The sequence below is a fragment of the Amia ocellicauda genome, chromosome 16, assembly GCF_036373705.1.
Source record: "Amia ocellicauda isolate fAmiCal2 chromosome 16, fAmiCal2.hap1, whole genome shotgun sequence".
NCBI lineage: Eukaryota > Metazoa > Chordata > Actinopteri > Amiiformes > Amiidae > Amia > Amia ocellicauda.
Genome location: NC_089865.1, coordinates 15368984 through 15380160, shown reverse-complemented (window position 1 = coordinate 15380160; position 11177 = coordinate 15368984). Strand labels below are relative to the sequence as shown.

Genomic DNA, 11177 nt, shown 5'->3' with positions numbered 1-11177 from the left:
AACACTGCTTTAAATTGTTTAACATGATTTAAATGTGTATATAAAATGATAGCTATACACCACAAAACACTTAAAATAATGTCCTGCACAAGGTAATTTAAAATGCAAGGAATATAGATTTACAATTATGTTGTGCAGCCACTTCAGAAACTCTTTAGTTTAAATTTTCCCTACCTAGTGCTCACAACATAGAAATTTACAGTCATGTGAGAATTTGCTGAGCTGCAGAGTGAAACGAGAAGTGATCACATTTGAGGTGTGCGCTGTTAAAGGCTGTTTGAGCAGAATATATATACTTTTATAAACGAGACTTTGCTTTTGTTTTTAGAACATGCACATTCACATTTTGTCATGAGTGCGAAACATTTACAGGCTATTAAAGTACAAAACAGAGCTGAAAGCTCAAACCTGTCAAAATGAGAGGAATACTGCCATGGCATATGGCCAAGTCTAAAGATATTCACTTTCTTAACCAGTAAAGGAAAATTTTCTGCACAATGAAAAATATATTTTATTGCATCAACATTCAGTCCAAAAAAAAAAAGCTTTTGAGTGTGTGAGTATATTCCCATGGCTAATGCTGCAGGGGATTGGAGAGCCAGCTGTAGTCTGTTTTTCGCAATTTCTTCAGTTCCTTTTCTTGAGACTTAGAAAATGGTAGAACCAGTTCTTCTTCAAAATACTCAGACTTGGCATCTTGCTGATAATCACGAGAGTCCATTTCCCTTTCAGAGTCTGCATCTTCCTCTTTCCCACTCTCTATTTCCTCTTCATCTTCCTCCATGACCTCTCTTTAAGAAAGAATAAGAACAAAATAATAAGAGGGAATCCCAAAGTTTTTGGAATAAATACAAAACTAGTGTCATTATTCTTGGTTTGAATTGGGATATATACATATACATATATATTTTCCACTTCAATTAAATTCTGAGCTTGAGGTTTTCAAACATTTTATGCGAACATCATAGAATGTGAAAACAAACACACAGGTCACCAGTTTTAATTAGTAACAGACCATGTGAGAGATGTGCTCAAATCAAGTTATTGAATTAAGATCAAAGATTTAAAATTAATCTTTCGTATCTTCTGTCTAATTTGACACATGGGATTTCTCCCCAATAAACCCCTTGGTATATGAGACAGGTAATTTGTTTATTTTTAAGAGTTTCAGGGCATCTTGTTAATTTTGAGACATCTTTATAATCTTCTAGGAGAGCAAAAGAAACAGTTTATATACTGCATCCAATATATAAAAATGAAACCTGTGGATGCTGTAGATCCAGGTTCTCTCCTGAGAGACTGTACATTCAGCCTGCGACTTTCAATTCTAACTTTTTAAATCCCTACAAAAAGACCTTGGTAACAAGCTCCGGTATCATGACCCCACACCCCCTCTGAAGAGGCCCATCTTACCCGTTTCCAGACTTGGAGATCAGTAAGGAGTTGACAAACATCGTGCACAAGAAGGAAGCAGAGGGCAGGACATGGGCCGGGGTTTGAAGTAACTGCAGAATGAAGCCTTACATTTAACATCATATCTTCCCAGTAACACATATTTGCAATACATTAATCCACAAGGTAAGCACACTGAACACCTTAATGACTTTGATATGTACAAACGTGTTTCTATGTAATGTGTAATATTTCACAAATTTTATATAGTACGTTTTTCTAACAAGATTACCATGAGCTCAATAGGAAAGTCCACTGTGATCTGAGCCATCTTCACTGCTCTGAAGCCAGTGACTTCCTGCATAGTCTGTTCTGAGTACTGACCTCTTTAATTACAACTGAACCCTGTGGAAGCTGAACACGAGATGCCAGCAGATAATCGTCTCCCTCGGACCGGGCCTGCTGCTGCTGCTGTTGCTGCTGCCGGTGTCTCCCCAGCAGCAGGTAGAACGGAGTTGCAGGAATGTTCTCCTCTATTAAAAGCTAAAACAGAAGAAACAAATTGAACAGGAATTCCATCATAACATCATAACCATATATATATTATAGGCAGTCAATCTACTGTTTGAAATGAAGGGCCTTGTGGTTACACATTAAGCTTTAATTACTTGTCAACATGGGAACAGAAGGAAAGTGGTGCACACTGAATTCATCACCTGCAGGTGGACTTACCCGTTTACTTGAAGCCATTATCCTGTCGTCTTCTGACTTTGTACTGAAAGTCATTAGGTCCTTAAGAAACAGTAATACAAAATACAGTAAATGGGGCAGATATTTAACATTACTCTGATCATGATATAATAAAAGGCACATTTTCCAAAAGATAGAAAACACAGTACAGTCATTAATTAGAATTGTTCTACTTGCAGCACAAAACTTTACACACAAATAATGTGAAATCAGCAGGATGGGCATGGGATATTTTACCATGTGCTTATTGAGGAAGTAGAGCTGGGACCTGTTGAGCCACTGGCAGCTCTCCGAGCAACTCTCCTCTGCCACCTCCCGGGGCGTGAAGACGGCATGCTGCACTTCGCCCGGGCACACTGCCTTCTGGGAGAACAGTGGCCGTGGCTCGCTGGGCTTGAACACAAACACTGAGGAGGAAAGGAACAGATCAGTGTGATGCTCTCAGTACTCTTGCCTTGTCGTTGTCCAGTCCAAACACCGATTCAAAGCAAGGTTAGTGTCAAAAACGATTTCATCTTAAAATACCATGTTTTATTTATTGTGTTTCAAGATTTGGTGAAAGAGAATTTTCAATGAAATCATCTACAGTGAGGAATTAAGTTTTTGGGACAATTCGGAAGACATGCAAATTCAATTTATTAAGTGGCACCACAGTCCGCTAAACAGAATTCAATTTAAAAGGATAACAGTAGTAGTGCGCATACGCTTTCAGAAGTGGCGTGCAGGGGTTAAAAATGAATCAATTTTCATGAGCCCCAGTCATCAGTTCCTTACTAAAAGCATCCTTTGTACTCACAGTCAGAGTTCTCCGATACACATGAGAACACAGCGACATTTTCAGATAAAGGGTCAGCCTCAAGTCGAATGACATTTAAAGTTACATTCCATTCCACTGAAAAGAGAAGAAAAAACAAAACCCCATTGACATGACACTCCAAAACATAATCCACTAACATAAATGGCAATTCTGTAGTATACATTAGAGAGCTCTTACATGTACAAGTCAGCAGGTTCCAGCAGCAGAGCAAGTTACTCGTGGTGGTACCAAGGAGGTACTTTGAACAGCTTAGCCTCCCAAAACAAAGATCCCTGCAAGATCAAAAGAGTCAGCTTCAACCACTCATTATTCAAATACAACCGTCCATCAGTTAACTGTGACTTTGTTTAGTTACATATTTCACAGGATTAAAAGGAAGTACACTTGCAACAACCAAGGACATTAATCTAGACCAACAGACACTTGAATGCACCTTTAATCAACTGAAATATAGACAGAAGCAGCAACCAATTAAAGATTACAAGACGAAAGTAAGCTGGGAAAGTGTATATACATATTTATATAATTTCCTGAATATGGACACATTTTATTTATTTTTGTAATTAATAATTGAGACAAATTCAAGACATTTCAAAGTTGAAACCCACCCTACTGATTTGCACAGATTATGCTTTATTGCATGTCACATGCTTTCTTGACCTCTAGTTAAAAGGTCCTGTGTGGAATATCGAGGAATTCCTTCATTCTTGATGTAGCAGTTTGTGCTACTAATGAGCCTGACAGACACTGGGCTTGTGAGAAATACGATGAAAAGAAAACTGTAGGAGCTTTTCGGCCTTCTATGGTGTTATGTACTTATATAACTTGAACAGTCATCCCCTATAGCACTACATAAAATACAGAAATTCAGAGGGACGTAGGTTAAAATAAGGATAATTTCAGTTTGCGAGACTTGGACTCAAAGGCCTGTATTCTGGAGACACAATGTATAAAATGAACAGAGAATAAGTCAGCTGGACTCACTTGAATATTGAGCAATAATATCTCTGCTCCCACTTCAGCCCACTGAACCTGCCATAATTTTAAATACTGCTAGGATATCAATTTGAACTGGATTGGATACCAGTGGAAAATTTTAATGTTCTTTAATGAATCAGCATTTCTTTGTTTGTTTTTTCCACAACCTCTGACTGTCGAGTCACCTTGTTTTCTCCTGTAAAGTCTATATACATGTTGTTTTTAATATTAGAGGATGGGACGAGTGCTTGTATACCACACCTTATTTCCCCTGGAGGCTGACAGAATGTACATACGAGGTCCCAGGAGTCAGGGTTCCATATGGTTACAATCTCCTGGAAACTCACAGCCAGCAAGGAGCCGTCAGCTGAGAAGCAACAGTTTGTCGCCTTTAGACTGTGGTAACTGCCAACAAAGTCACAACTCCAGCACACCCCCTGACCTGAAATGAGGAAGAGAGGACCCAAGGCACATTACAAATCTTTTAAACCAGATTTCACTGCTTCGTCTTATACCCAAGCTGGTCGTTTAGCCTGGTTGAACTTCACAAGCTTCCAATTGGCTGGTTCTGATTCCTAACAGTTAGGAATAGTTACATACTCACGACACTGATCATTAACTAGATATTACAATGTGTGGAAAATAGAGCTTCCAACAGTGGAGTGAACGTACGATAAATACTGGAATCATCCCCCAGGAGCCAGGCCTTGAAGTGTCCATCCTTGGCTGTAGTCACTAACATGGTGGCATCGTTGGAGTTACAGAAGCAGAGGGCTGTAATCCGGTCCTCATGTGGGGCTGCTATGGTGGTGTTTAGGACAAAGCTTAAAAATAAAAACAAGATATGGACATTAAGTTTCCTCCCTAAATGTGTGTAATTCAAGTAAAAATGTTCTAACACCAAACATAACAAATCAAATGACAACGCTTAAGGGACACGAGCTTATATTAAACTATTTAAAATAGGTATTTTTAATTTATTGAGAAGAATACATATCACTGTTGTACTGTCATACCTTCTTTCAGAGGATATTATTTTATAAAGAAATAAGCATTTCCCATAATGTGGAGTTAGAAATTGTAGTTGCCATTTTTTGTATTCGAATTATAATCTACTCTCTGGTCTTGGGAAGCATTACATTTCTATACATATAGCTACAAACTATATATTTGTCAAGCTCCTTTTCCTTCCTCATCAGAACTTCTTACAATGAGGATCTTCTAAAACTGAAAAGCAGACCCTCTACCACCTGCCCCAACAGTTTAGGCCCAAGGCTAATTTCCACTGAAACTATTTGACCTCTGAAACACAAGGCGGGCAAAAACAAATATTTAGCATAACTGCACAGTGAAAGTCTGAAACTCACCTCTGGGTTTGGTCATCATACGCCCATATTTTCAGAATAATTTCAAAAGCAGATGACTTTTCTTCTCTTTCTTCAACTGTTGCTAACCAAGAGCCTTGGGCATCAAACGCAGCTTTCACCACTTCAAACTGGTGCAGGCCCGACTCGTGGATATACTCCTGCTGCACTATATCCAGCTGTCGAGAACATACGTTTATTAAAATAAACAGCATCAGAACCTCTCCTTTCACACAAGAGAGAAAACGCTACTGTTTAATTGCCAGAACAAAGATTGATCATGTCAGTATTAGCATGGATTTTTTTTTATAATATATATTTCCAAATATTTCCAAATTATTTCATGCTTTGAAAGATTAACAGAATGTCAAGATTTTCAAGAAAATGTATAATAAGCTGTAGGCTGGTTTAAGCAAATACTATTTCAGATCAAAATCCACGGTTTCATTTGGGAATGCTTCGGGAGATAACATTTTATGGCTGCATGAGCCATTTAAAAAGGCAATTAAAGGTTTCACTTACATTATACAGCTGCTTGTCATGCTGTAGAGAATAAAACTGCAAATGGCCAGGCTTCCCATTCAGCACTAATGCTTTACTCCTTGGGTCAATCATTAAATTGGTTCTGATGGCATCTCCTTGGGAAACAAGACAATAAGGACCATCATGTTAGTTGATACTCGTTGATTTTTTTGTTTTTTAGTTTTTTCCCCTCTGCAAATAAAAGTATCACGTATCTCGCCACCTTACATACCTTTTACTAAACCTTGGATTACAGCCGAGACTCTCAGGTTGCTCTGGATAATTGTAATCTCTGGGGGTTCAAGGGAAGACAATATTATTTCAGCTTGACACTCAACCACTGCCAAGCAAGTCTCTCAAGATTTCAAACATACGTTTTTGGTTACAAAACTGCTGACATCCTCAAAAATCTAACTAACCACACAACCTTAGCATGTATTTTGGTTTGAGAACAGTTGAGAGGAAAGGTACATTTAAGGAAACGGTAATGCCAATATTTATATGTAAAATCAAACCAAACGGAAATTCTGCCACATTTGATTGCGTTGATGTATTGCAGAGTAGCTTCATTCACAACTCTTACTGTTATCTCTGTGGGAGGTGCAGTACAGGGCTCCATCAGGGGAAACGTTGACATGTTCGATAGCCGCACCCAGTCGAGGCAGGAAATCCTTCTTCGTATCTGCCCCATAGCGCCACTGTACCAGAACGGATTCAATTCCGCCACTGAGCAAATTAGTACCTGGGGACAGGTTCAAGGGAACAGGAAAAAAAACATTTCCATCAGGGTTTGCTTCGTTATAATTACAATACGTATATAAAACATCATCTTTGAACACTACTACAAAGTCTGATTTCATGAACAGCAATTGACTGTTGTGGGTTAAAGAGGCCGCTCTTACCTTCGGGAGTGAAAGTCAAATCATTTACTGCATTGTGGTGCCAGTGCTGTGTAGAGTATGTGTACTCTTTTTTTTGATTGAAATTTCTCCTGTAATTAAAAAACACATGGATTTCTCATGATATACTGCACTGTGTAAAAACATACCATAATAAGGCAGACTGAAATAGTTCCTGGTATAGATTATATGATAAAATAATAATAAAACGTGTTCTTCAGCCAAGTGATTATGCAAGATTCATGGGCTACTTCCCAGGATGCATGATAACAGAGCTTCCTAGTACGGCCTTTTGGTTTTCTTAATCAATAGCGGACATTGCAATAACAGATAAGACTGTTTACTTGTTCAATCCTATCAGTAGAGCAGCCATAATGTCTTAATGAAAGCACTGGACATACGTGCTAGCTTCAGCAAGTGATTTGCAATATTAAAGGTTACGATTATTTCCCCAGGCAAGCTTCTGTGTGACTATTTTATCTCACTCACTCAAGTCTAAGTTATAAGGAGTATTGCTTAGACAGGTTTTTCTACAGTTTCGCCTGACATACCAGAGTCTTATCTTCCCATCTTCATGGCCAGTGGCTATACAGTCCTCTTTTGGGTGACAAGAGACACATGTGAATATGTTCTTGACTCCTTTCTTGTCACTGGCTTTCAAAGAGAACCTTTAAGGCAAAGCATGGTAATTAGCACTGCGATTTGTATACTGGATGAAATACATTTCCAATAAGCAAAAAACAAAACAAAACTGACATCTTGCATTGGATTTCCAATCTTTCCATTTTGTCATTTCTGGACAATAGTTACAGTGCGAAATAGAAATAAAAGCAGGGACTCAAACATACATTGGCAACTTGGACAACAATGGAATCTTTGCAATCCTACTTCTTTGTAATAATGTCTAACACTACCCCCCCACACGCCCATTTTGAATGATTAGGTTATACAAGCAAAATTACCTGTAAGTCTTCTGCTTCTTGAAAAAATACACAGAGAGATGGAGACCCTTCACAGAAGCTATGTATTCTCCCTGAAGTTATAAGAACAGAACAATGTTTTAGAGGATAATACAATTGCATTGTTCTTTGTCCAACAAATGGAAAGAACAAAAGGTAGAAAATGCCCTTTTAAGTCTTTCATGAAAAAAACATTAATAGAACATTTGTTTTACACATGCTTAGATTAGGTTGCTATGAATTAACATCTAAGTCCCCCCATCAGGATAAGCACTCAGCTCAAAATAACATTCTGATGCACACCCTATTTAATATATTGTTTTGTGAACATCCTATTTTAGAGCAGTTTATTGTAAATATCTGATCATATAACCAACGGGGCCCGTAATGACTGACTTATTATTGATAATTATTTATTTATTTTTTGGTTTTTAAACATTGCCTGGCTCACTTAAACAATCAGATTGCACTTGTCCCTTGGGCGGTGAACTAAATGCTACAAACGGAGCCAGTGTGACAAACTGAAAGTGCAGAACACACACATACCCCTGTTCCAAAGGAGAGTGTCTTGGGAGATGGACTGATGTCACTCAATACAGCAAACATTTCTTTGGCTTCCACCTTCCGATTTGGTACCTTTGGAAGCATAAGAGCCACCAACTGGAATGCATCTGTCGAAAAAGAGGGAGAATGTCAGAAACATTTACAAGCAACATGTGCTGTATGTCAGAGAGGTGGGGGCTATTTAAAAACAGTCAATACACAGCAACTATTTGCAAACAAAAAACACAAGAATTCTAATAGGGTAACACCAACTACATGTATCCCAGCCTTCTATGTTAAATGCAAAAGTGGAGGGTATTAATTAATACAAAGTTTTTATGCTGGTCAAACAGATATGTTTAAAAGGAAGTGGTGAAAATTAAGTCATCCTTTACAGAAAGCAATATCAATTCCTCAGTAAATAACAAAATCAACACAAATCACACCAGGATCTTTGCTCCAAGAAACTAGAAATGTAACTCACTTTACTGTGTAACAAATGTTTTTACAGTTCCATGCAAAATGCAGTCTATTGAGTATGCATTTTAAAATTAACCATTATCATTTAAAGAACTATACAAATAAAATTTGACTCAATAAGTGTGATTATTTACCCGACTCTTCGTTGCTGGCCATAGCAATTGCAATGAAAATGGTGCCTTCATGTTTTGATGAGACCAGCAGGGTGAGGATTTTGTATCCAATTACAAATGTCTATAAATATAAAACATGATATTATACATACAAAAAGCAGCAGATAATTAGTAAAAAGAAAGAAAAGGAATTAGGGCAAGAATTTGGCTGCATACCTTAATGAGGATGCCATCTGTGAAGTCCCATAGTTTAACAGTGCCATCTACAGAGCAAGAATACACCTGCAAGAAGAGGGTGTGAACATTTGTTAAAATAGCTGTAGACCGTTTCCATTCTAGATTGAATCCTCAAATCGAATGGAGCTGTTGATTCGGGGCCACTTGAATTGCCAGCCACACTGAATGAAACTAAAAAACACTGTTTCCAGTCTATTCTGAGACACTGTAGTATAACTGGAACTATCTTAGAAAAGTTTCCATTTCTGTATAGCTAGAGAATACCAAAAGGGCATATCCCAGACCAATACATTAATACTTTTGTTACTGTAACCTTGTTAAAACACATTTGTTGGAGGCTTACCAATAATAAGTATAAAAATACATTTAACTTGTGTTTATATGAATGTACATTTTGTTGCATCCAATTTGTTGGATTTTATTATAACTGTACAATTAAACAACAAATAGCTTTTATGTAATGGAAAACCTAAGCAAATATCTCCATTGCTTGGATAATAAAAAATATGCATCAAAACTGTGGGAAGCTGACCAATTACGTTCAACTGTTTCAACTACCTTTCCTCCAGGACTTAATTGTCCGAGAACAATGGGTCATATTTGGTAGAGATGACAAGCAAAGGACTACTTTATACATACATATACATATTGGCATGCATTATATAATATGCAGAACACCTAGGAGACACTATGAGCTGCGAGACCTCAATTATTAGAAGTCCTGGACTACTCTATTTAATATGACAGTGTTTCATCCAAGACTAGGGATACTCTGGGTGTAGGAAACCAGGCCTACATGTTTATTTTATACCCAACCTTGTTAACTAGGATTACCAGGACTGCAGGCTATATTTAATACCCGTTCTCACTCAACTTTCCGTCTCTCTTTTTTCAACTCTCAATAAAGGCAGCAAGGTGACCAATCAGAGAAGTCCCTCAGTAGCCCTTCACCCACCCCCAGATTGATTATATGTGAAGACTGGCATAAAACAAATAATAAGCACCTAAAGCCAAATGAAGCTGGGGGAGTAAGAAGTGAATTGTCGGGTGTGATGGCAAACAAGCTGAGGGCTGAAGAACCACTGTGACTGATCATGCTGTCTGGAACAGGGGGGGTTTGGAAAGCAGCATTCAAAAACCACATGTGTCAACCATTATCAGTTATTGCAAATGAGCTGTATAAGTATTTGGATAGGGATTCTTCCTGGATTAGGTTTGGACCCCCTTTGACAATAGAAGTTGTATAAAGGACCATGGATTAGCTGTGTAGAGAATAATACAGGGACACCAAAATTCTACTGAATGAACAAATGTCACTTAGAATATCCCAGCAATGCAAAGTACTATCCTGAACAAGTTACTTGCTAATCAAAATCAGAACGGCCAATGCAATACTATGTAATACTTCATAAACAAATATTCAAATATATCGATGGGACATACCTGCAGATGGTTTGCAGGGTTCAATGCAATGCCTGTGACCAGGTCCGTGTGTCCCTGTAAGACATGCACACATTCCTCTGTAGCCGTGCTGTACACTTTCACCGAGTCCCCCGAAGCGCACAGCAAGAACCTGAAACACAACACACATCATCATCATCATCATCATCATCAGAGAGCACCAGACACCGACTCCACAGCCATGTCGTAAGCCATTGATCTCCATGTAATACAGCATGGAAGGAGACATCCATCAGACTCACACGTCCACAGCCATGCCTTCCCCCGTTTTGAGCCCATCTTGCATTTACATTCACCAGTGACGTCTGTGCACCGCAATACTTTGTTAGATATATAAAAAAAAATTAAACAACTTGATGGAAACTTGTTTTACAGAACATCAGCGTGTTTCACCGATACAATCATTGCACAGGTTTCTATTCTAACTAGGGGAGAAAATACACGCCGTAACTCCTTTCAAATAAAGGCATAGACAAATAAACAATAATTTGTGTACTTACTTTGAGTCTAACGTGAAAAGAGGCTTTCTATAGTTTATTTTGCTGCCACCACAGCGAACCACGCGGATTTCTCCCTCTTCCACCATCTTTTTTCCCGGCAGCTAACTTTGACCTCTGCCCTCTGACCCCCCCCCCCCAGCGAGCCGGAAACAGGAAGTGGGC

The 11177-nt window shown here is 38.4% G+C and overlaps 1 protein-coding gene across 1 annotated transcript; it reads right to left on the bottom strand.

The window, feature by feature from the left end:
- Nucleotides 1–495: 495 nt before the first annotated feature.
- Nucleotides 496–11139, bottom strand: wdr75 (WD repeat domain 75). Its single transcript, XM_066688506.1, has 21 exons — nucleotides 11016–11139; nucleotides 10498–10627; nucleotides 9034–9099; nucleotides 8839–8938; nucleotides 8228–8352; nucleotides 7685–7755; nucleotides 7274–7390; nucleotides 6726–6814; nucleotides 6407–6565; nucleotides 6056–6115; nucleotides 5824–5939; nucleotides 5305–5480; nucleotides 4610–4761; nucleotides 4199–4379; nucleotides 3137–3231; nucleotides 2939–3034; nucleotides 2380–2549; nucleotides 2125–2184; nucleotides 1777–1935; nucleotides 1414–1505; nucleotides 496–791 (listed from the first exon to the last, which is right to left on the bottom strand). Exons 1-21 carry the CDS (start codon nucleotides 11099–11101, stop codon nucleotides 575–577), a joined length of 2517 nt encoding a protein of 838 aa, XP_066544603.1. The 5' UTR covers nucleotides 11102–11139; the 3' UTR covers nucleotides 496–574.
- Nucleotides 11140–11177: the final 38 nt, after the last annotated feature.